This window comes from Dipodomys spectabilis, unplaced genomic scaffold, assembly GCF_019054845.1.
Source record: "Dipodomys spectabilis isolate Male_0828 unplaced genomic scaffold, ASM1905484v1 ptg000512l, whole genome shotgun sequence".
Classification (NCBI taxonomy): domain Eukaryota; kingdom Metazoa; phylum Chordata; class Mammalia; order Rodentia; family Heteromyidae; genus Dipodomys; species Dipodomys spectabilis.
Genome location: NW_024871189.1, coordinates 1368714 through 1394589, shown reverse-complemented (window position 1 = coordinate 1394589; position 25876 = coordinate 1368714). Strand labels below are relative to the sequence as shown.

Below are 25876 nucleotides of genomic sequence, written 5' to 3'. Positions count from 1 at the left end.
TCCTGAGTAGCTAGGATTACAGGCGTGAGCCACCAGTGCCAGGCTTCTCTCATATCCTTGATAATAAGATGTTAAGATCAGTGTTTTTGGCTTTTTCTCAGTACTGGGCTTTGAGTTCAGGGCCTTGTTGCTCTGCTGGAGTTCTATCCCTTGAGCCACCCCTACCCATGATTTTGTTGATTAGTTTAGGTACATTCTCATGGACTTTTCTTCCTGGCCTGGCCTGAAACCTTGATCCTCTAGATCTTTTTTGGTCTGGTCATGGGGCCTGAACTCTGGGCCTGGGCGCTGTCCCTCAGCTCTTCAGCTCAAGGCTAGCGCTCTACCACTTGAGCCACAGTGCCACTTCCAGCTTTTTTTTTTTTTTTTTTACTGCTTATGTGGTGCTGAGGAATCGAACTCAGGGCCTCATGCATGCAAGGCAAGCGCTCTACCACTGAGCCACCTTCCCAGCCCGATCCTCTAGATCTTATTGTCCTGAATGAGAATCACAGGCTTGAGCCACCAGGACTCAGCTGATTTTGTTTTTTGGTTTTGTTTTTGTGGTTATTGTTTGGATGTTTTATTTTTGAGACAGAATCTTGGTCTGTAGCCCATGCTAGCCTCAAAACTCAGGATAACCTGCCTCAGCTTTCCTAGTGCTGGGATTAAAGGTGTGTGTACCAACATAGCCAGCTACGTAGGAAGCCTAATTCTTGCTGGATTGTCTGTCTCTGTCACTGTACCATAAGCTCCCTCCTTCCACATCTGGCTAGTTTCTTGCCCACCACAGTGCATGGCACAGCTGGTGCTGAGTAGTGGCCTTTGTAATGAATCAATAAGTCCTGTATTTGTCCAGCCCGACAGCACCAGAAGGAGCTGTTTCTTCCCAATGGGGCTTGAGGCACTGGTATGCCTGTTATCTGAGGAATTGTTCACAGTTCACCTGGTTCCTGAGAACTGAAGATACTTTGAAGATACTTGTCAAGCTTCCTGCATCATGTATTTTAGGGAGTTTTTGTTTGTTTGTTTGTTTTGTCAGTCATGGGGCTTGAACTCAGCTCAAGATGAGTGCTTTACCTCTTGAGCCACAGCACCACTTCTGGTTTTTTGGTGGTTCATTGGAGATGAGTCTCACCGACTTTCCCGCCGGGGCTGTCCTCGGTCCTCAGATCTCAGCCTCCTGAGTAGCTAGGATTACAGGGTGTAAGCCACCAGCGCCTGGCTTAGGGGAGTTATTTAAAAGATACATTTTCTTTTTTCATTAAGGTTGGTTGGATATTCACAGACCTCATCTCAGAAGATACCCGAAAGGGTACAGTCCGGTATAGTCGAAATAAGGTGAGTTGGAGACTGGCTTGGCCTTGTGGCTGGTCTGGTCTCTTGTTGAGGCTGTCCCATTGCTTTGCCTTCACAGATTTGTGGGAGTGGGTGCCCTCCTGTTCTGGGTGCTTTCAGATGAGGCATCTGTACTGCTCAGCATTACAAGTGTGTGTCAGTGTGGAATTGGAGATGCTGGTGTTTAGCTCTCAACATTTTCCCAAGAAGAAATGGAAGTTTATTTTAATGCTCTGCTGTGAAGTTAGTATGCCTTCTTGTTTCAGGACACGTACTTCCTGAGCGCAGAAGAATGCATAACTGCAGGAGACTTCCAGAACAAGCACCCCAACATCTGCCGGCTTTCTCCTGATGGGCACTTTGGATCCAAGTTTGTCACTGCAGTAGCCACAGGTATAAATGCCTACAGAACAGAATAATGCCGTAAATACTGCTGCTCTGTTAATGGTTTGCTTTTCTTCCCAGCATTTTTCTTTCTTTTGTGATAGTACTGGGCTTTGAGCTTGCTAGGCAGATTCTTTACTCTTGCGGTCGGTCCATCCTTTGCTTTATTGCTTTATGTTTTGGGGGCTTTGGTCTCATGCTTTTTGCCTGGAGTTAGCTTCAGATTGTAATCCTCCTGTCTGAGCCTCTGATACAGCAGGGACTGTAGGTACACAGTTAGACACCAAGGTTCTTTGTTGAGATGGAGTCTCAATAACTTTTTGCCTGGGCTCACCTTGAACTGTAGCCCTCTATTCCCACTCTCCCAACACCCCCCCCCCTTTTTTTTGGGGGGGGGGGGGCTGGTCATTGGGCTTGAACTCTGGGCCTAGGCTCTGTCCTTGAGCTCCTTTTTTTTTTTTAATTAAGTTGTTTTTTTTTTTTATTGTGAAAATACCGTATAGAGGGGTTACAATTACATGAGCAAGGTAGTGAGTACATTTCTTTCTTTCTTTCTTTTTTTTTTTTGGGGTCCGGTCGTGGGGCCTGAACTCTGGGCCTGGGCGCTGTCCCTCAGCTCTTCAGCTCAAGGCTAGCGCTCTACCACTTGAGCCACAGTGCCACTTCTGGCTTTTTTCTTTTTGCTTATGTGGTGCTGAGGAATCAAACCCAGGGTCTCATGCATGCAAGGCAAGCGCTCTACTACTGAGCCACCTTCCCAGCCCCAATGAGTACATTTCTTATCAAGCATTGTTGCCTCCTCCTGTTTCCCCTTACCATCCCTTCCCTCCCATCTCTCCCCGACACGTGCGTGTCTCCTCCCCCCCTCCCCCCCCCCCCCCCCCCCCCCGTTCCTTTTTGCTTAAGACTAGCAAAAGACCTTGAGCTCTTCAGCTCAAGGTGAGTGCTTTACCACGTGAGCCACAGCACCACTTCCAGCTTTTTTGAGTAGTTAATTGGAGATAAGAGTCTCACAGACTTTTCTGCCTGGCCTGGATCTCAGCTCTCAGCCTCCTGAGTAGCTAGGATTGCAGGTGTGAGCCACCGGTGCCCAGCTATCATCTCTTTCTATCTCTTGAGTATCTGGGATTTAAAGACATGTCCTAGCAACTTTCTGTTTGGGAAAAAAGTTGTTTTTTTGGGGGGGGGGGGGAGTCCGGTCATGGGGCTTGAACTCTGGGCCTGGGCACTGTCCCTTAGCTCTTCAGCTCAAGGCTAGCGCTCTACCACTTGAGCCACAGCGCCACTTCCGGCTTTTTTTTTTTTTCCTGCTTATGTGGTGTTGAGGAATCGAACCCAGGGCCTCATGCATGCAAGGCAAGCACTCTACCACTGAGCCATCTTCCCAGACCCGGGAAAAAAGTCTTGTCTGTGTATTCCACACTGGCCTTGAACTATGCTACATAGCTCAGGGTACCTTCAACACTCCGACCTCTGCCTCCAGATTGCTGGAATTGCAGGTATATACCACACACCTGTGTATACATTTTTATTAATTTTTAATTATTAGTTTTGCTGGTGTTGGGGCTTGAACTCTGGGCCTGTGTGCTGTCCCTTGAGCTCTTCTGCTTAAGGCTATTCCACTTTGAGCCCCTGCTCCATTTCCGGATTTTTGGTGGTTCATTGGAGATGAGAGCCTCAAGGAGTTTGCTTCCCGGGCTGGCTTTGAATTGTGACCCTTAGATCTCAGCTTTCTATATAGCTAGGATTAGAGGTGCGAGCCATGGGTGCACAGCTCTTCTGTTATTTTGTGAGTGGAGTTCTTTTTCTATTTTTTTCCTTTTATTTTATTTTTTTAAAAATTTTTAATTTTTTTTGCCAAACCTAGGGCTTGAACTCAGGGTCTGGGCAGTGTCCCTGAGTTTCTTTTGCTCAAGGCTAGCACTCTACCACTTGAGCCATGGTGCCACTTTTAGCATTTTCTATTGATGTTACTGAGGAATCAAACCAGGGCCTTCATGTATGCTAGCCAAGCCCTCTACCATTGAGCCACATTCCCAGCCTTGCCTTTTTCCCCCTCTACCCCTCCCTTGTCCCCTCCTCCCCCACCCCAGTTGTGGGGCATGGAATCAGGGCCTGGGTGCTGTCCCCGAGATTCTTTTGCTCAAGGCTAGCCCTCTATCACTTGAGCCACAGCACCACTTCCGGCTTTTTTCTGCTTATGTGGTGCTAAGGAATCAAACCCAGGGCCTCATGCATGCAAGGCAAGCATTCTACCACTGAGCCACCTTCCCACCCCTCTCTTCCTCTTTTTCTCTGTCTTTCTGTCTCATTTGTTTGTTCAAGTTGTATTAGTTTACAGAGGGGGATTTATTTCATTTCTGCTGCATTGCATGTGTGTGTTTTTACCAAGGGTTGAACTCAAGGCCTCACACTCTTGTTCAGCTTTCTCTTTTAAATTTATTTTATTTTATTGTCAGTCGTGGGATTTGAACTCTGGGCCTGGGTGCTGTCCCTGAGCTTTTCAGCTCAAGGCAAGTGCTCTACCACTTGAGCTACAGCACCACTTCTGGTTTTCTAGTGGTTTATTGGAGATAAGAGTCTCATGGTCTTTCCTACCGGGGCTGGCTTTGAACCTCGATCCTCAGATCTCAGCCTCCTGAGTAGCTAGGATGACAGGCGTCAGCCACCGGTGCCCAGCTTTTATGTTTATTTTTTATTGTCGTTATAAAGGTAATATGCAGTTACACACGTTAGGTAAAGCACATGTTTCTTTTTGGACTGTGACACTACCTGCATGCCGCCTCCCTCCCCGCAGTGCGCCGCCCCTACCCCCATTTTCCTCACCCACTCCATTCACCAGTTGTAAAGTTCACTTTCAGCTTAGTCTCTAGTGAGCACCATTGCTGCATTTGTTTACCCTTTTGTTCCTCCATATCTGTGTCTCCTCTTATATTCCCAAAGACATACAAATGAGCCAACAGGAAAAATAGAAAAGAAAATGAATTGCTCAGCTTTCTCGTTCATAGTTGGCACTCATCACTTGAGCCATGTCTACTCTCCAGTATTTTGTTGATGAAATAAAGATGGGGTCTTGAGTAGTTTTTTGCCTGGCCTGGCTTCAAACCACAATCCTTTGATCTCATCCTCCTAAATATCTAGCATTACAGGTTTGAGCTACAGATCTTCTTTGTCGATTGAATTTACTTTTTGAAGAATGATAGAAGATGTCTGCATTTTCCCTATGTATTTGATAATGAAAACCTGTAAAGCATACTCATCTGAATTAGTTAAGTCGGATTTATTTTCCCTGATTGTTTTGGAGTCCAGTGCTGAAGGTTGTGGTTTTGGCTAAGATTGATGAAACAGGGTCTACACAGGCTAATGCGAGAGAAGTCACACAGTAGGGCATAGAGACTCCAGGGAAATGGGTGCTGCGCTCCATACAGTGAGCAGAGAAATGGTGCTTGGTGCATAGCTCTCCCCTGCCCCACATGCTGTTTGGAGAAGGGAAAGGATGTGCTAAGTCTGTTCCCAGCGTGGAGGTCTGCCCCCGTGACTCTGTGTCCCCCGTGTGGAGGCCTGCCCCCATGGCTTGGTGTTAATGTCCACATTCAGAATGCTGTGGTTCTGCGTTCATTCTGAACGTGGGGATTGGTGGTGTAGGCTGCTAGTTTTTATGCCTGTCAGATCCTGCCTTCTTTTCTGGAATGTTTTGACATTCATTACAGATGTGGAAGTCTTAAGATGCATTAGGCTGTCTACAAGGAGAACAAAGAAGTAGTGTAATTTTTAACTGTGTTACAGATTACACGATGACAAGATGGTTGTTGCTTAAGGCCTGATAGGACACAGATGACCTAGAGCAGGTGTAGCAGCTCCCTCAGGCTGCCATGCTGGCCTCCGTGCTGGCCACCAGAGCCATGGTCTCCCAAGGTGCTCCGTGTGCTCTATGTAGCCTGAGAAAGTCAGGTCCTTCCCTTGGCTCACACGCTAATGTACTCCTCAGAAACCAAGTGCACATTGAGACAGTGTAGATATTTTGGTGGTTGTTTTTGAAATAGAGTTGATTCTAAGATCATCATAGGGTTTTATTTGCCTGTACCTAATTCTTGTGTGGCACTCCGCTATACCTGGCAGGACCTGGCATCTTCAGCTCCTCAATAAAAATTGTCAGTTCCCTGACATTGAGACAGCCAGAAGTATCCTCTGCTACTTCTAGAACTTCTTTTACTGAGAATGACTTGTTTTGGCCTCCTATGAGCTTCCATGGTAACCCAGCCTTTTTAATTACTGTTTCTATGGGGAAATTGTCCCATGGGCCAAAAGAACTGGCACATTTTAAAATTATAAATAGTTTCCAGCTTGGGGGTTGCACTTTGGATTATTGAGTCATACCTCTGGTTGGGAGCTTAGAAATTGTATGCATTGTTCTTGAAGGTTTTGCCTCCAAAAATGGCACGTACAGAAAGGACATGGAACTCTTGAGACAGTGACTAACTTCTTTTTAGTTCCTAATTTATTTATTGCAACCCGGGGCCTTGCACATTAAGCACGTGCTCTACCCCTGCTCCGCTAACCCCATTTACTACATGTTCTTCATTCAGTGTCCTTTTGTATCTGGATGCCTGTTCTCATTATCGCCTTTGCCAGCTGCAGACTGATCATGCATTGTGACCCTTGGCACTGCTTTGTGACTCGATATCCAGGGTGCTATTTGCCCTGCATTAGAGTCCCCTGACAGGGAAAAGTGGGACTCTGTGGAGGTGCTAGAAAATGCACTTTCTGCAGTCCCTTTCCCAAATCCCTTGTTAGAGAGGAAGGTGTCATCTTCATGAGCCTACTTAGAAGCTGTGGGCTGCAGCAGGCTGCCCTCCACACTCCCCTGGTGTGGTTATGTGTGGCAGCTTGCTTGAGGGAGCTGGAGAGAGTCAGGAAGGCTTTTGCGTTGTGGAGATGGTCATATCTCCTGGTTCCTGGGCTGTGAACATGACTTTCTGAGGATCTCATTTCAAAGCCAGAAACACAGCTCAAATACAACAGCAACTCCATTCTTCTTCTCAGTGCCTGAAGTCCACCTCTGTGAGTGCTCCATGCCAGAAGCTAGATGGGTAATTGGCCCAGTGGCCTTGGCATCTCTCTGCGTGTGGCTCAACAAGATTAAGCCAACTTGAGAGGACAGGGAGTTGTTCCTGTTCTGCCCAGGGCCTGACATTTCCATTTCTTTCTTGGTGAAATGCCTTTGGAGACTACCATGAGACTCATGTTGCAGGGCTGACTGGCTGGCTGGCTGGCTGGCTGACTGACTGATTGGCTGGCAGTACTTGGGGTTGAATTTGAGGCTTGCTAGGCAGGTTCTCTATTACTTTTTTTTTTTTTTTTTGGTTAGTCGTGGGACCTGAACTCTGGGTCTGGGTGCTGTCCCTCAGCTCTTCAGCTAAAGGCTAGTGCTCTACCACTAGAGCCACAGTGCCACAAAACCATTTCCAACCAGGCATGGTATTGCACATCGATAATGCCAACACTCAGGAGGCTGAGGCAGGAGGATCATCAGCCCAAGGCTAGCCCAGGCTACATAACAAGAGTCGTCTAAAAAAATCAAAACGAACCAAACTGGAGATTCTGTCTTATTTATTCCTCTATACCTGTCACACTCCTCCCCTTCAGGTGAATCTACCCACTCCCGTTCTTCACTCAGATGCTGAAGCTGGTAGAACTAAGGGCTTTGTCCTTATATATTGGTATTGCTACAAACTGGAGGCCATGTACTTGATGCACAGCTTTGGAGCATTGGAGCAGATTTTGCAGTCTGGATTTGGGACTCTGTGTCGTGGGGCCTGTGACTGTAGAACCATACTCTTACCATTTGTCCAGGCCTGAGTCCTATAGCTGCCAGCCCAAGACAGACTCCTGAGCTTTGTTTCTATTGTTCAGAAGAGTAAAAAACGTAGGTTGGTTCTGAATGTCTTAGTAGATTCTCTTTGAAAGTCTGTCTCTTGCAGGTGGTCCAGACAACCAGGTCCATTTTGAAGGATACCAGGTGTCCAATCAGTGCATGGCGCTGGTCCGTGATGAGTGTCTACTACCATGCAAGGATGCTCCTGAGCTCGGCTATGCCAAGGAGTCCAGCAGTGAGCAGTACGTGCCTGATGTGTTTTACAAGGTACAGACATGTCATTCTACAAAGACAGTGGGACCTTTACTTGGCATCCTCCAATGCTGGTGATTCTGGACTAATACTCACTTGTCAGTTACTGTGTTTCGGGGTCCTGCTTGTTGATTGAGGGGCCAGTCATATTTCTGGATCTTGTTATCAGCTATTTAGGCATTGATGGCATTGAGAACAACATGCTCTGAATTTAGATATGTGACATCGAATCAGACCGTTGCAAGTAATTTTACTTCTAAAGTTGAAAAGACAATGAAGGATGTATGAGACTATTACTAGGATTCCGTATACTACAACCACTGTATTTATGATTCTTCTCCTTGGGAGATTCTTTTTGTGTTTATGTGTGTGCCAGTTGTGGGGCTTGAACTCAGGGTCTGGGCCCTATCCTTGAGCTTTTTAATTTTTTTCCTCATCAAGGCTAGTGTTCTACCACTTGAGCCACAGCACCACTTCTGGTTAATTGGATATAAGAATCTCAGACTTCCTTCCTGGGCTGGCTTCAAACTGTATCCTTAGATCTCAGCCTCCTGAGTAGCTGGGACTACAGGTGTGACCCACTGGTGCCCAGCTCTTGGGAGATTTTTTTTTTTTTTTTGGTCGGTCATGGGGCTTGAACTCTGGGCCTGAGTGCTGTCCCTCAGCTTTTCAGCTCCAGGTTAGCGCTCTACCACTTGAGCTATAGCAGCACTTCCAGTTTTCTATTGGTTTATTGGAGATAAGAGTTTCACGGACTTTCCTGCCTGGGCTGGCTTTGAACCGTGATCCTCAGATCTCAGCCTCCTGAGTAGTTAGGATTACAGGCATGAGCCACCGGCGCCCGGCTTCTTGGGAGATTCTTGCTACACACATTGGGCTACTTGAACTTACTCCACATTTTATTGATGCTCTGTTCATTTTATTTGTCTATTTTTCCTATATGTTTCTATTTTGTCTTCAGATTCATTAGTAATCTTCTAGACTATTATACTTTCACTAGGAGTTTTTCCTCTTTCCCTCTCTTACCCTTCTGTGCCTTTCCTTCCCCTTCCTTTCCCTCCCTTCCCTGGCCTACCAGTATTGGGGGTTGAATTCAGGTCCTTCCCCTTCCTCTCCCTCTCTCCCTTCCTCTTTCCTTGAGACTGGGACTCAGATTCACTGACACATGCTTTTGCTCATTGTTTGGCATTCTACCTCATGGATCATGCCTCTACTTCTGGCTTTTGCTGGTTAGAGATAAGTGTCTCAGACTTCTCTGCCTAGTCCGACTTGGAGCCTTGATCCTCAGATCTCCGCCTTCTGAGTAGTTAGGTTTATAGGTGTGAGCCTCCAGCACCTGGCTTAATTTTGTCATTTCTGTTTCCATATTTTTAACTTAACCTCTGGAGATAGAGGATACAATTGGTGAGTGTTCTTATGTTTCTGTCATTGCTCTCTGTTACCTGTTTGCGGAGCAGTCTTGTTTGATCTTTCTTTAGATCTAGACTGTACTGGTCTCTGTATGTTCATCATCCGCCCTCTGTGTGAGTTTGTAATGTGTGCCGTGCTTTGTTTAGGAAGCCAAGGATTCCACAGTATGTCTACTAACTAGGGCCCCTCCACCTGTGGGGGTGGCGTGCTGGTCGTCTGCCACTGGATGACTTCCTCTAGGATCCTGTGGGTTTCTTTGGTCGGTCGTGGGGCTTGAACTCTGGGCCTGGGCACTGTCCCTCAGCTCTTTTGTTCAGGGCAAGCGCTTTACCACTTGAGCCACAGTGCCACTTCTGGTTTTCTAGTGGTTCATTGGAAATAAGAGTCTCATGGAGGGGGGGAGGGTAGGTGGGAGATGGGAAGGGATGAGAAGGGGAAACAAAGGAGGAGGCAACAATGCTTGATAAGAAATGTACTCATTATCATGTCCATGTAATTGTAACCCCGCTGTATGGTATTTTCACAATTAAAAAAAAAAAAATATATATATATATATATATATATATATGTGTGTGTGTGAGAGTCTCATGGACTTTCCTGCCCAGGCTGGCTTTGAACCTCGATCCTCAGATCTCAGCCTCCTGAATGGCTAGGTAGGATTACAGGTGTGAGCGAGCAGCACCTGGCTAGCCTGTGTTTTTTTGTAAGGTGACATCACTTTAAGCCTCCTCCTGGGCTCAGAAAGGATATGGGAAGTAGAGTGTGTCTGTCAGAAGTGTTTGGTTCGCCGGGTCTTCTTGGCTCACTCCTGTAATCATAGCTACTCAGGAGGCTGAGGTCACATTTTGATACTGGCAAAATAATAATTGTTAACTGTGTTTTGTTTGATTCCTCTCATGGTGGCTTAATTAGGCTTACAAGATTCCTGCCCTTTGTGCCTGAAGACTTTGCTAGCTCTGTGCAGAACAGCATGGTGTTTGAAATCCCCATGTCCCTAGCATCGTCCTAGTCTTTTGTGGAAGCTGGAGTCCAGGCTGGTCCTTATCTCCTGCAGTTATAATCTCTGCCAAGTGTTGTGGGGAGGACATCCCTCTTAGTGTCACCAGTGCCTCTGGCTGGCGTTGCCTCTGGGCAACTCTGCCCTCCTCCTATCCACGCCTGAACTGTCTGAACCTGTTGCATATCCCAAGCCAGCACCCTCCCTCACTTCCCTGTGGGGTAATTAGGCTTCCAAAGCAAGGCTCTCCCAATACCTTTCTTCCCTTTTTAGCCATGTGGATGATCACTTATCCGAGGGTTGTTTATTGAAAGAAAGCACTCTCTCCTTTCCTTGTAACTTTATGATACATCTCTGTCATCGTACATCATAGGATAGCCTTTGAGGTTATACCACATGGAAGTGTATCCTTGATATTTCTGGACTTTTCCAGGGCTGTGATCTCCCCTCAGGACTTTAAGTGCTTCGCTTAGTGCCGCAGTGTCTCCTGGAAAGCTCTGAGTTTGTTTGGGAAGGTCTTGCCCACTGAGGCTTGCCTGATCATTCTTAGGTACTTCATTTTTCTACACACTGCAAAATAGCGGCACTTTAAAAACTATGCCTTCAAACTGTTTTGTTTGAAATGCGTAAATTTTGCATCAACAGCTCTGCAGCTGGGTTTTTCTATGCAGACATCTGATACAGGGAGGAGAGTTAGTTTCTTCCTTCATGTTTGTTTGGCATAATGTGCTGCTTAGTTTCCCAGCACTTTTTTTTTTTTTGGATCAATCATAAGGCTTGAACTCTGGGCTTGGGTGCTATCCTACTCAGCTCTTCAGCTCAAGGCGAGCCCTCTACCTCTTGAGCCACAGCGCCACTTCCGGTTTTCTAGTGATTTATTGGAGATAAGAGTTTCACCTGGATCTACTTTCCTGCCCGGGCTGGCTTTGAACCGTGATCCTCAGATCTCAGCCATTCTGAGTAGCTAGGATTACAGGCGTGAGCCACTGGCACCCAGCTTTCCCAGCACTTTTAATGAAGGTAGCTGGAGTATTATCTTGCTTTTCATCTTATAGGAAGAGCTTTCAGATTTCATCATTAACTAGAGTTTGACAGAGTTAACTAGAGTCTTTGTCTTGTTGTTGTTGTTTAATACTTTCTATCAGGTTGGATTTTGCTGCTGCTTTATTTTATTTTATTATTATTTTTTTTTTTGGTCCAGTCATGGGGCCTGAACTCTGGGCCTGGGCACTATCCCTCAGCTCTTCAGCTCAAGGCTAGCGCTCTACCACCTGAGCCACAGCGCCACTTCCGACTTTTTTTCTTTTTGCTTATGTGGTGCTGAGGAATCGAACCCAGGGCCTCAGGCATGCAAGGCAAGCGCTCTACCACTGAGCCACCTTTCCAACCCCATGCTTTATTTTTTTTTAATTGGACTGGGGTTTGAACTCAGGACCTGGTGCTTGTTTGGTTTGCTTGTTATTATGACTGGTGCTTCTATCACAGACGCCAGACCTTCAGCCTGACCTTTTGCTGATTATTTTAGAAATGGAGTATCACTGTCTGTGCTGGCCTGAGCCTTGATCCTCTTGTTGTCAGTCTCCTGAGTACCTAGGATTGGTTACATGTGTGAGCTACTGACATAGCTTGGAATTTACTTTGTCATTTCCATGTTTCATTGTATACTTCTTGCACTTTAGAATCGTGTTCCCTCTTGTCATGAAATATTGTTATTTCTTTAATCATCTGTTATTTTTATAGTTTTATCTGCCCTCAGTGAATGCAGGTAGGAAATACTTCCTCAATATCTTGCAGCCCTGTAGAATTTGAGACCCTCATTTATGATGCTTCACCAAAATATCAGTCAGAAGAAAGAGAAGTATACAATCAAACACTGAAGTGGGGGCTGGGAAGGTGGCTCAATGGTAGAGCGCTTGCCTTGCATGCCTGAGGACCTGGGTTCGATTCCTCAGCACCACATAAGCAAAAAGGAAAAAAGCCGGAAGTGGCGCTGTGGCTCAAGTGGTAGAGAGCTAGCCTTGAGCTGAAGAGCTGAGGGACAGCGCCCAGGCCCAGAGTTCAGGCCCCACTACCGGACCCAAAAAACAAACAAACAAACACCGAAGTAATCTCTTTGGCTTTGGTCCTCTTGTGGACTTTGGTTTTATTTAAAATATACTTTGTAAATGAGCTGCACCAGTGTTTACCTGAGGCTGTTGTCACCATGTTTTGTTTTGTTTTTTTCTCCCGGTCGTGGGGAGGGATTTTGTGTCCCTAGAATGTGAATGTAGTTTTTGTTTTTCCCTTGCAGAGCAAATGGCAAATGTACTGTCAGTGCCAGGGCTTGAGCGTCTGGTCTAGGAAACACGAGTTGGGTCTGGATGTGCTCTGCGCTTACCTACCAGTTCCAGGGCGAGGGGCAGAACATAGAGCAGCCTGGAGCCTGAGCTCTAAATGTACGCTGAGTTTACTTCCTGCTAGATCTTTGGGGTGAACTTTGTGACCTATCCTGTCTCACTGTGCATGGGGGCAACTGTGGTGTGTGCCGTTGTGACCACCAGCTAGTCCTTTGTAAGAAGCATCTTACAGTGGACCAGGCACGCAAGTGCCTAGGGTGACTTGGGTACTCCTGGGTTGAGACACTACACTGTGTGTTCCTTTTTTTTTTTGATCAATCATAGGGCTTGAACTCTGGGCCTGGGCGCTGTCCCTGAGCTCTTCAGGTCAAGGCAAGTGCTTTACCACTTGGAGCCACAACATCACTTCTGGTTTTCTGGTGGTTTATTGGAGATAAGAGTCTCACAGACTTTGCTGCCCGGGCTGGCTTTGAACCGTAATCCTCAGATCTCAGCCTCCTGAGTAGCTAGGATGACAGGTGTGAGCTGGTTCTGAGCACTCCTCAGACCAGTGCTGCACATGCCACTTACCTATCCCGCATGTCTCCACAGAGAGGCCGCGTGCTCAGAGCTTCACCCTCTTTCTCTAAAGTGCTACCTGGTCAGTGAGCCACGTCATTTTGCCACGAAACCCATGCATATGCTGTGGGTAACAAAGGTCTTGATCCCTGCCTTTGCTTGCTCTCAGGACCAGAGCACCGATGCAGCCGGATGCATCCAGCAACCAGATGTGGCCTTGCAGGGAGTGGGTCATGGGGAACACAGTTTCTGACACTCTGGTGCCTTGCCCCAAGCAGTGTTAAAACTGCTGACACGTTGGCGGCTGGCATTCTAAGAATTAAGACATCTTCCTCCTAGCATATTCTGTCTGACATTTGCTAAAGCCCATAAAAAAGTAATTGCCTTTTAAAATGGTGTGTTGGGTTTGAAATTGGCTGGCAAGAACATTTCAGTGAAGGCAGAGGGGAGGGGGGGGTTAGCTGGGGGAGGAGGGGGTGGGGGTATACGTTACCTGTTTTTCCCTGGGGAAGAAAAGAGGGCACAACACCTTTATTTTCTTGGGGAGCAGAAAAGGTACAGTTGGGTAGTTACGTTTAAACGAGGGTAGCATGACAAAGAACGAGAGAGGGGCGTTTAGCAAGAAAATTCCCTAGAGGGGAAGATTAAAGTGAACAGGTGCTGGAAAAATGTTTCTGCATATTAGAGCTTAATTAGATTTGAAGATGAATTCCAGATGGGCTAATTATGTGTGAGTTGTTGCAGGTTATATCTTGTAGGGGCAATCTTGTATTTTTGGAAGTGGTGATTTAGTTTGATTGGATTTGATTCCTGCCTCTAACAGTATCTTCTCCATCATGAAACGGCCTCTGTAGGGGAACAGGAGCCCTTCAGCAGGTCCACCTTTTTGAGGCCCTCTTGTAGCTCGTAGATTCATGGAATGCTGTGTATGAAAAGCAAGTGATCCTGGGCTGGGAAGGTGGCTCAGTGGTAGAGCGCTTGCCTAGCATGCATGAAGCACTGGGTTCTGTTCCTCAGTACCACATACCCAGAAAAGGCAGAAAGTGGCGCTGAGGCTCAGGTGGTAGAGAGCTGTAAAATCAGGGATAGTGTCTAGGCCCTAAGTTCAATCCCCAGGACTGGCACTGTTTGTCTCTCAGAGCCTGACTTCAGTTAACATAATGCTTTCTAGAAACATCATTTCCCTGCAAATGATACAATATCCTTTCTGATAGGTGAGTTGTTGTGAACGAACACCTTTTTATTGTATTATAAAGATGCTGTACAGAGGGTTATAGTTACATGATGGATGAGTAAAATTCCATTGTGTATATGAACCACATCTTCTTGATCCACTTGTCTGTTGTCGGGCATCTGAGCTGTTTTCCACAGCTTGTTTATCATAAATTGTGCAGCAGTGAACATGGGTAGAAGTCTAACACTGATATTGCTTTATATCATTGGATAGTTCTATGTTTAGTTGTTTACTTTTGGGTTTTTTTGGTGCCAGTAGTGGGGCTTGAACACAGGGCCTGGGCTCTGTTCTTGGTCTTTTTTTGCTCAAAGCTAGTGCTCTACCACTTGATCCACAGCTACACTTCTGGCTTTTTGGTGTTAGTTGTGGATAAGAATCTCACAGACTTTTTTTTTTTTTTTTTTTAATTTAATTTTATTTTATTTGAGAACATACTGTACAGAGGGGTTACAATTACATGGGCAGGATAATGCATACATTTCTTACCAAGCATTGCAGCCTCCTCCTTTGTTTACCCTTCACCTCCCTTCCCAGCCTCCCTCTCACAGACTTTTGAACCACAGTTCTCAGATCTCAGTCTCCTGAATAGCTAGGATTACAGGCAAGAGTCACTGGCACCCAGCCTGTGTTTAATAACTTGAGGAATCTCCAGACCACCTTCCAGAAGGCTGCCCTAGTTTGCATTCCCACCAAGAGTCCCAAGGTTCCTTCCCCACCCACATTTGTTCCTGTTTGTCTTCTGGATCATGGGCGTGAGATGGACTTTCAATCTTGTTTTGATGTGCATTTCCTTTATGGGTAGGGATGTTGAGTATTTCCTCATGTGTTTATTAGCCTTTTTTAAGAAATTTTATTTAGTTCTTTTGCTCATTTATTTATTGTGTCACTGATTTGGGGTAGGGATAGTTATTTGGATATTAATTAGGCCCTTGTCACGAGGGTAGCTGGGAAAGATTTTCTCCCAATCATAGGCTTTCTTTTCTAGCTTAGTAACTATGTCCTTTATTGTGCAGAAAATATTTAGTTTGATGCAGTCCTATTTTTTGTGTCTTATCGCCAATTTTTTGAGTCCACGGAACTGTACTTAGAAGGTTCTTGCCCATGCCAATAAATTCTAATGTTTTTCCTTCTTGTAGTAGTTTCAAGATTTTAAATCAGAGCCGGGCACTGCTAGCTCAGTCAGGCCTGTAATCTTAGCTACTCAGGAGGCTGAGATCTGAGGGCTTCAGTTCAAAGCCAGCCTGGGAATAAAAGTCTGCGAGACTATCTTCCAATTAATTACCAGGAAACCAGAAGTGGAGCTGTGGTTCAAAGTGGTAGGGTGTTAGCCTTAAGCAAAAGAGCTCAGGGACAGTGCCCAAGCCCCACAAATTAAAAAAAAAAGGAAGTGGCGCTATAGCTCAAGTGGTAGAGCACTAGCCTTGAGCTGAAGGACAGTGCTCAGGCCCAGAGTTCAAGCTCCACGACCCACAAAAAACAGAACAAAACAAAATTAAAAAAATCAAGTCTGATATTTAGGTCTTTAATCCACTTTGAGTTGATAGTAGTACAAAATGACGGGGATCCAATTTCAGTCTTCTACGTAGGATGTTGAATTTTCCCAACATACTTTGTTAAAGAGGCTTTTTCCAACGTATATTTTGGCTTCCTTGTTGATTCTCCGGTTTATTTCTGGATCTTTTTTTTTTTTTTTTTGGTGCCAGTTGGGCTTGAATGAGGCTTGTGTGCTGTCCCTGAGCTTCTTTTGCTCAAAACTAGCCCACGACCACTTGAGCCACAGCTCTTCTCCCGGCTTTTTTTGGTAGTGTAGTGGATATAAGAATCTCACGAACTTTCTTGCTCTGTCTGGCTTTGAGCCACAGTACTCAGATCTCAGTAGCTAGGATTACAGGTGTGAGTGAGCCACTGGTGCCTGGCTTTCAGGCCTATTTTTAACGGTAGTATCAAGCTGTTTGTTATTATCGCTCTGTGGTAAAGTTTGGGTCTAGAATTTTGATACTTTGCTTAGATTTGCTTTGGGTACTTGGAATCTTTTGGGTTCCATAAGAATTTTTGGATTTTCTCTATCTTAGTGAAGAATGACATTGGCATCTGATGGATATGGCATTGAATTTGTAGATTGCCTTTAGCAGTATGCCCATTTTCACCATATTCTTCTGATCTAGTTCCTGGTGTCTTCTTTGATTTTATAGTTTTTGCTGTAGGGATCCTTCACTTCCTTGGTCAGGGTTATTACATAGAAACTTTTACATATAACCCTCTGAGTGCACATTATGGATGGCCTCGATGAGCCAGGGCTGGTGGCTCATACCTCTAACTACTCAGGAGGCTGAGATCTAAGGATCAGGGTCAAGTTCAAAGCCAGCCCAGGCAGGAAAGTCTGTGAGACTGATCTCCATTCAACCACCAGAAAACCAGAAGTGGTACTTGGTTCAAAGTGGTAGAGTGAGGGCGATCTGGCTGTGACATCTGTCACCCCATTGATTGCCAGGGTTGTTTCGGCTGATCTGGCTGGCTAGGCAGGTGTCCCCTTCCTCCTTCACCGCTCCATTTGTGTCCCTCCCGAAGCTGCGCGCTCGGTCGAAGAGGACGACCATCCCTGATAGAGGAGGACCGGTCTTCAGTCAAGGGTATACGAGTAGCTGCGCTCCCCTGCTAGAACCTCAAAACAAGCTCTCAAAGTGGTAGAATGCTCACCTTGAGCAAAAAGAGCTCAGAGTCAGTGCTCAGGCCCCAAGTTTAAACCCCGCAACTGACAGGGGAAAAATATATATGTAGAGAGAGATATCTATATATATTCACACACATATACAAATACAGATATATAGCTCAATGAATGATTTCTATAATTTGAAGTGATTTCAATAGATTATATGACCCCTCTTGTAGAATATTTAATGAAAGCTCGGTTTTTATGAATTTATTTCTAGAGCTTTGTTTGAACCCAGCATATTTGACATAAATCAGATCTAATTGTCATTTTATGATTAATGAATATATGCCGGCCATTTTTCCCATAATTAAACTTTTATGTTCTGTTCCTCTGACAAAGCAAAACTATTTTAAATGTTGACAGATTGGTGGTGGGGGGTTTCCATGTCTGCTTATTTGTGCATGCCTTTATTACAGTGTAAGTACCATGCTTCTATAAATTTGGGATTTTCAGAGGTGTAAAATTTAAAAAACAAATTAGTATCCAAGCCAGGTGCCAGTGGCTCATGCCTGTAATGCTAGAAAGCTGAGATCTAAGGATTGCGGTTCAAAGCCAGCCTGGGCAGAAAAATCCCCTGTGAGACTCTTCTCTCCAATTACCACTCAAAAACAAAGTAGAGCTGTGGTTCAAAATGGTAGAGTACTAGCCTTGAGAGAGAGAAAAAAGCACAAGGACAGTGCCTAGCCCCTGAGTTCAAGCTCCACAACCACTACCAACAACAAAAGAATTCGTATCCCGACAGAGCCTTGGGTGATTTTGAAGGGGAGACAGGCACAGATGCAGACGGGGAGCACAGCACCCTGCCTCCCCTCCCAGCCAGCCTTGCTGCCAAGCTGGGCACTGGCCGCCGAGGGCCGTGCTGTTCTCTTGAGGCGTGTTATGGGAGTGTGGCTGTTCTGTCAGGTCATGGCATTCTAAAGAGCCCTGAGAAACAGGGCAGGGTGGATGGCTTGCAAAATATACATGCGTTCCTGTACTTCAAGAATTGTAATAACTTAAAGGAACATTGTCATTTGTTAATTTCACCTAGCAGTTATTCACCTTTGACTGTTTCAGGACATAGACAAGTTTGGCAATGAGATCACCCAGCTGGCCCGCCCCCTGCCTGTGGAGTACCTGATCATAGACGTAAGTGCTTCCCTGACCCCTGACCCCCGACCCCTAGGCTGGCCCCATGGTCACATTGGAGGTCAGGACCCCTGAAGAGAGGCCACTGTAGGGAAAGGGCTGTGGAAGCTGGAGTCCTCCCTCTGCCCGGTGCAATGCTGGGAATGTCCTTGAAGCGTCAGGCCCCGGTCAGTGTTCGTGGAAAGTTGGTAGTGTGAAGGGATTTTCCTTTGAATTTCAGGCTTTTATATTCTTGAACACACCCTGGGAGTTAACTTTCTCCATACTAAAGAACCACCTGCTCCACTCCAGTGGCCCTTTGAAGGTGGCAGTCCCTAATGGGGAAGGCCTTGTACAGAAGGTGTCCAGCTGGTCTCAACATGTGTTCTGCTCTTGGCCGTTATCTTGCTGCAGTCCAGCTCCAGCGTGTGATACCCTGGTCGGAGTATGGCTGAATAGCCATGGTGCTCTAATGGCCCACTGTGACTTTGTATCCTGAGTAGAGAGGATCAAGCATGATCCTGGGCAGGTCTCAGGGAGAGTGGCTGGCTCTGCTAGTCCTTGTGCCTCTCTGGAGGCACTTGGTGCCATGGCCCCAAGGTCTAATGACTTTGCAGCAGCTGGGGTGTCACTGCTGCCAGAGCTCTGTCCGGAGGAACAGGAGGTAGCTCATTTCCTGCACTGCTGCTGTGCCAGAATCTATTTATGCTGCATTTGGACTTGGGATAGCCATGTGCTTTAGGCAGTAAAATATCACTGCATTTGGAGCAGCAGGTCCCCCAGAGCCCAGCCCATCGACGCTCCATTCCACTTGACAGCACCAGAGAACATATTTATTACCTAGGCCGTAAAGGCATCTGTTTTTTAGACTGCCAAGGGTGTAATTAAGATAAAAACAGATTGATGGAACTACACTTAGGAGTAGTCCATGTGATTTAGAATCGGCTTCCTAAGATCTCTGCAGCTCTTCCCCGTGCTTTTCTTCTCCTGAAAAAGAACTTCCACCCTGTGGTACCCACATTCTATTTCCCCATGGAAGTGAGACCTGGGAGCCCTTTGAAGCTAGTGTCCAAAAAAGAGTTCTGCCTGGAAGTGTGTGTGGCTCAGTGGTAAAGTGCTTGCCTAGCATGCATGAAGCCCTGGTTTCTATTCCTCGGTACCACATACACAAAAAAAGCCGGAAGTGGTGCTGTGGTTCAAGTGGTAGAGTGTTAACCTTGAGCACAGAGAGGCTCAGGGACATTGCCCAGGCCCTGAGTTCAAGCCCCAGGACTGGCAAAGAAAAAGAAAAAGTGCTCCTTGTCTGGCCCCAGAGAACCACACATGGCTGCAGCTGTCCTTAAACCTGGGAAAGTGAGAACAATCTGCGTTGCCTGGACTTTGGTGGAAGTACAGGGGATGGTCCAGCTGACGGCCTGCCCCTGGGACCAGCTGGGCGTGGGAGGGCTGCAACATGGGACAAGGAGCTCAACTCGAGGATGTGTGCGCTTTGGTGCTGTAGTTCTCCAAGGCCACAAGGTTACAGGTGAAGGGATGCCGTGCGTGCGTGCGTGCGTGCGTGTGTGTGTGTGTGTGTGTGTGTGTGTATGTACTGGAAATTAAATATCCATGGCCTTGTACATGCTTAGCAAGTACACTGTTATTGAACTACACTTCTATCCACCCCCCACCCCTTTTCCTTTGTTTGCCAGTCAGTCCTGGTGCTTGAACTCTGGGCCTGGGTGCTATCCTTGGGCCTTTTTATGCTCAGAGCTACAACTCTACCACTTAAGCCACAGCACCACTTCTAGCTTTTTCTGAGTATTTTATTAGAGATGAGTCTTGTGAACAATCCTGTCTGGGCTGGCTTTGAGCCACGTTCCTCATATCTCAGCCTCCTGAGTAGCTAGGATTACAGGTGCGAGCCGCCAGGGCCCGACTACACACTCTCCCCACCCGCATTTTTTTTTTTTTTTAATAAAGTAAATTGACTGGGCGCTGGTGGCTCACGCCTGTAATCCTAGCTACTCAGGAGGCTGAGATCTGAGGATCATGGTTCAAAGCCAGCTCTGGCAGGAAAGTCCCTGAGATTCTTTTTTTTTTTTTTTTTGTCGGTTGTGGGGCTTGAACTCTGGGCCTGGGCGCTGTCCCTCTGCTCTTCAGCTCAAGGCGAGCGCTCTACCACTTGAGCCACAGCGCCACTTCCGGTTTTCTGGTGGTTTATTGGAGATAAGAGTCTCACGGTCTCTCTTGCCCTCTCTTGCCCGGGCTGGCTTTGAACCGTGATCCTCAGATCCCAGCCTCCTGAGTAGCTAGGATTACATGCGTGAGCCACCAGCACCCCGCTGCCTGAGATTCTTATCTCCAGACACACACACACACACACACACACACACACACACACACAAAGAGTAAATCTTACCCAGACTGGCCTTCAATTGCTGGAATTGTATGCATCCACCACCACTGTATAGCTGGATACCCCTCTTTTTTGGGGGGGGTGATCTGGTCGTGGGGGCTGAACTCTGGGCCTGGGTGCTGTCCCTCAGCTCTTCAGCTCCAGGTGAGCACTCTACCACTTGAGCTACAGCATCACTTCCGGTTTTCTGGTGGTTTATTGGAGGTAAGAGTTTCACGGACTTTCTGCCCGGGCTGGCTTTGAACCTCAATCCTCAGATCTCAGCCTCCTGAGTACCTAGGATTACAGGCGTGAGCCACCAGTGCCCGGCTTAGGAGGTAATTTTTTGTGTCTATGTGTGCCAGTCCTAGGGCTTGAACTCAGGGCATTCCCTGAGCTTTTTTACTCAAGGCTAGTACGTACTCTCCCACTTGAGCCACAGCTCTACTTCTTGGTTTTGTTTTTTGTTTTTTTTGGCCGGGGGGGCGGGGGGTGGGGGTGGTGGTGGTGGAGGAGGATCCGGTCATGGGGCTTGAACTCTGGGCCTGGGCGCTGTCCCTCAGCAATTCAGCTCAAGGCTAGTGCTCTATCACTTGAGCCACAGCGCCACTTCTGGCTTTTTCTGCTAATGTGGTGCTGAGGAATCGAACCCAGGGCCTCAGGCATGCAAGGCAAACGCTCTACCACTGAGCCACCTTCCCAGCCCTGGATACCCCTCTTGATTATTCACTGGTTTACCAGTTATTCTACAGTTGCCCTTCCACTTACATTTTTGTTTTCCCAAAAGTCGTAGGCTTTTGTCTTCAGATTGGACACAACCTCATCTTTGAAACAGCTAAGACTGAATATGTGTCAGTCCATGCTGGATGCCTTGCTTGTGTGCTGCTGTCTCTTGACAGCTCCCAGAGGAGCTGAGTGAGACCCTGTGCCCAAGAGTGCGTTCTTGGCCCCTGCTGAACAGGCTTGTCTGTAAGAGACTGGCTCGGGTCAGCTTGCTACCCTGACTCTACGCACGCCTCTATCCTTGAGAGCCAGCACCCAGGAAGGAACAGTGTGCTTGTCAGCACAGAAACAGCCAGAAACAGCTTGCTGCCTTTGCTCATAAAGAGAGCAGAACCACATTTTCATTCTTTACAAATATTCCCTCAGGAGCCAGAATAACTACCCTAAATCTGGAGGGGGCGCGACCTGCTGCTAGTGTCGAATGCGGGCACCGAGAGCTGCTGCTGCGTCAGCCCGAGGTCTTGCTAGCTCACACTTGGTTACTTCCGGGGGAAGGGCATATGCCATTAGGAATGTTGATTCCTGCACATGCACCATTGTCCCTATAGTGTCTGTCGATTCCACATGAGAGTGAAGATGTCCTCTTGTCACTGAGGTGTGTCAGAGCCAAGTGAATGACCTGGCTCACCTCTGGCAAGCTCTCCACCCTGACTGGCTCCCCCAAGCTCTGCGGAGCCGCCCTGGTGGATGCAGAGACACACGGTCAATGTTCCTCAGACGTACACTGTGACTCCGCACATGGACTCTGTTCCTCCTTAGTTGGTGGTTTGTATTTTCTATAACCTTGTCCTTCTCTTGGCTTGACCAGAGGTAAACTGACCTCTTGTTAGGCTTTGGCAGAGCAAGTATAATGGCATGAGACTCTGCTGGTCTCAGTGTGTCAGTGAGTGCCACAGAAGGCTGCCAGGAAATGCCCAGGTGGAGGCTCCCCTCCCCTCCCCTCCCCTCCCCTCCCCTCCCCTCTCCTGTTCTTTCGTTTTTTGTGTGTTGTGGGGCTTTAACTCAGGGTCTGGGCACTATTCCCAAGCTCTTTTGCTCAAGTCTAGTGCTCTAACACTTTGAACCACAGTTCCACTGTGGTCTTAGACTTTCCTGCCCTGGCTGCCAGATCCTTAGATCTCAACCTTCTGAATAGCTAGGATTACAGGCATGAGCCACCAGCACCTAGCAAGTTGGAGGTAGTCTTTTTTTTTTTTTTTCTTTTAATTTTATTTCTTTTATTATTTTCTGTGTATGTGGTACTAAAGAATTGAACCCAGGGCCTCATGCATGCCAGACAAGCACACTACCACTAAGGCACATTCACAGACCAGGTAGAGGTTGTTTTTGTTTGTTTGTTTTGTCTGTTTTTGGTGTACCAGTCCTGGGCTTGAACTCAGGTCCTGGGCACTGTCTGGGCTTCTTTTACTCAAGGCTAGCATTCTTATCACTTGAACAATAGCACCACTTCTGGCTTTTTCTGTGGTATGAGGAATTGAACCCAGGGTCTCATGCATGCCAGGCAAGCACTCTCCCACTAAGCCACATTCCCAGACCAGGTAGAGGTATTTTTTTTGGGGGGGGGTCCGGTCGTGGGGCCTGAACTCTCTGGGCTTGGGCGCTGTCCCTCAGCTCTTCAGCTCAAGGCTGGCGCTCTACCACTTGAGCCACAGTGCCACTTCTGGCTTTTTTCTTTTTGCTTATGTGGTGCTGAGGGATCGAACCCAGGGCCTCATGCATGCAAGGCAAGCACTCTCCCACTGAGCCACCGTCCCAGCCCCAAAGTAGAGGTATTCTTAAACACACATCCTTCAGTTTATCTCCCAGCATCCCTGTTTCAGACTCTTATTTGGGGCTGGCACAAATCATAACTGTACACTGGAACACAAGCTTGCAGGATTGAGTTGCTTTGCACGGGTAACTTGCCTGTTGGATACACAGGAGTGTGTTTATGCCATTGACAGCACATCTCATGACAGTGTGTTTCTGTTCATTAGATCACAACGACCTTCCCCAAGGATCCAGTTTACACTTTTTCTATTTCTCAAAATCCGTTTCCTATTGAAAACCGGGATGTACTGGGTGAGACACAGGTAAGTTCTTTGTTTCAAAAAGTTTGAAGTAAGTATAACTGCTGATTATCTACCCTTGTCTGGTCTTTCCAAAAAGTGACACACTTTTACACTGCCCTGGTCAATTCTGTGGTGAGCCCCAGAAGGATTTTTATTTTATTTTTGGTGCTGCTGCTGAGGCCTGAGCCCAGCAGAGCTTCATGTGCTCACTTGTCTGGTACTCTTCCACTATGCTTTTTGCTGGTTAATTGGAGATGAGTTTCCACAGACTCCTCCTGCCAGGGCTGGCTTTGAACCATGATCCTCAGAGCTCAGCCACCTGAGTAGCTAGGATTACAGGTGTGTGCTCCCAGCCCAAGGCCCCTTTCCTAGAGCACCACTGACCTAGAGGGCGCTGTCCCTGGCTAGGGGTGAATAACCACAGGGCAGATCCCCTGAACTTGAGCCACAGTGCCATTCTCTTTCCACATTCATTCATTCATTCATTGTTGGTTGTGGGGCTTGAACTCTGGGCCTGGGCTCTGTCCCTTAGTTCTTCAGCTCAAGGCTAGCACTGTATCACTTGAGCCACAGCGCCACTTCTTGTTTTCTGAGTTGTTTATTGGAGATAAGAGTCTCACAGACTTTACTACTGGGGCTGGCTTTGAACCGAGATCCTCAGATCTCAGCCTCCTGAGTAGCTTGGATTACAGGCTTAGCCATCAGAGCCCAGCTTTCACATTTTATTAGTCACTCTATCCTCTGCTGACAACCTTCTGTGATTTGCTGAAATGTGTCTGTGAAGGTGCCTTCCCTCTGCTAGCCTGCCCGGCTCCTGCTGTGTGTTTTGGGCTTGTTGGACTGATGAGGCCCTGTGGGCCGTCTGTGGTCTGCCCGGCACGTTCGCTCTTGGCCGCATCGCATCTGTGCCCTGCTCCGCTCTCCTCTCTCTCTGGCGGCTCAGCGTTGGTCTGGCAGCTGGTCCTGCCTTGTGTTCGTGTCCTCACAGTTAGAATGAGCCATCATTTCAGAAGATGGCTTGACTGGGTTCACCTCTGGCATCCTGATACTCTGGTCCTCACTGGCTGCCTAGAAACACAGCGTGCTTAACAGATACCGAGTGGCCCTGTAAGGGTGCCTTGTAGCCCTGCTGCACATACATGTGTGGTGTGATGGTGGTTCTTCCTGTTCCCCATTCTTACCTGTACTCACATAGGGGTGCCTTTTTATTTTTTTTTGGGGGGGGGGTGGGTTGTGGAGCCTGAACTCTGGGCCTGGGCGCTGTCCCTCAGCTCTTCAGCTCAAGGTGAGCGCTCTACCACTTGAGCCACAGTGCCACTTCTGGCTTTTTCTGCTTGTGTGGTGCTGAGGAATCGAACCCAGGGCCTCATGCAAGCAAGGCAAGCAGTCTGTCACGGAGCCACCTTCACAGCCCCTAGGGTGCCTTTAGACAGGCAGAGGGGCCTCCTCCCTGCCCTACTTTGCACCTCAGGGCAAAGAAGTTTCTTTCTATCTCGCCAAGCAGATGTGGGTTGGCTCTCATACACCTCGGTCACTCAGATGGGCTCAGGGCTTCCTCTGGGGGGAGAGGGTTGTCAACCTTACTGTGGCCAGCTGTACTTCTTTTCTGGGCCTTCTCAGTGGTTACAGGAAACGGGGGTGAGGCGGCCTTCTGGCATTAATTCTGTTTGTGGTTTCATAGGAGTAGCTCTCTTCCAGGCTCTGGCATTGTATTATAGTATTGATGTTTTTTCCTTGTCTTCTGTCCCTTCTCCAGGACTTCCATAGTTTGGCCACCTATTTGTCCCAGAATACCTCATCTGTGTTCTTGGATACCATCTCGGACTTCCACCTCCTGCTGTTTCTAGTCACCAATGAAGTCATGCCTCTGCAGGTACAGGCACCACCGTGTCCCCCGCCACTCCTGTCTCTTTCTTTTCACTTGGGTGTCAGCTGCAGTAAAGCTTGGTGTTGAAGGCCATGTCCCCCTCTGCACATGGGAACATACAGGCCGCAGCTGTGTGCACACAGCCTGTGGATGAGAGATGGATGTTTCGCCCTCCGCCTCATGACAATGACAGTTTCCTTCGTTATCATTACTAGCAAGCGTTGGTGAATGAGCATGCCTTCTGGCCCTGTAGGTCCCACTGCTCAATCTCCATCCCTGTGGCTTTAGGATCACAACCTCTTCCTTTACTGGTATCTCCCTTCCTCCTGAGCCTGTGCTGGTTCAATACCTTGGATCTTTTTTTAATTTTTGTTATATTTTTTGCTTGTCCTGGGGCTTGAACCTCTGGGCTTAGGTACTGTCCCAAAGCTCCTTTTTGCTTAAGGCTAGCAGTCTACCACTTTAGCCACAGCACCACTCCTGGCTTTTTTTGTGATTAATTGGAGATGAGTCTCACAGCCTTTCTTGCTCGGGCTGGCTTAGGACTATGATCCTCAGATCTCAACCTCCTGAGAAGCTAGGATTACAGGCGTGAGTCACTAACTCCTGGCCAGT

At 47.3% G+C, this 25876-nt stretch overlaps 1 protein-coding gene across 1 annotated transcript in view; it reads left to right on the top strand.

Annotated features, from left to right (window-relative positions):
- Nucleotides 1–25876, top strand: part of Nploc4 (NPL4 homolog, ubiquitin recognition factor) — a 64937-nt gene that overhangs the window by 31228 nt on the left and 7833 nt on the right. The window contains exons 10-15 of the mRNA XM_042669983.1: nucleotides 1249–1320; nucleotides 1584–1710; nucleotides 7683–7843; nucleotides 18133–18204; nucleotides 23320–23415; nucleotides 25151–25267. Coding sequence (XP_042525917.1) covers nucleotides 1249–1320; nucleotides 1584–1710; nucleotides 7683–7843; nucleotides 18133–18204; nucleotides 23320–23415; nucleotides 25151–25267 — 645 coding nt within the window. The remainder of the gene's footprint in view (nucleotides 1–1248; nucleotides 1321–1583; nucleotides 1711–7682; nucleotides 7844–18132; nucleotides 18205–23319; nucleotides 23416–25150; nucleotides 25268–25876) is intronic.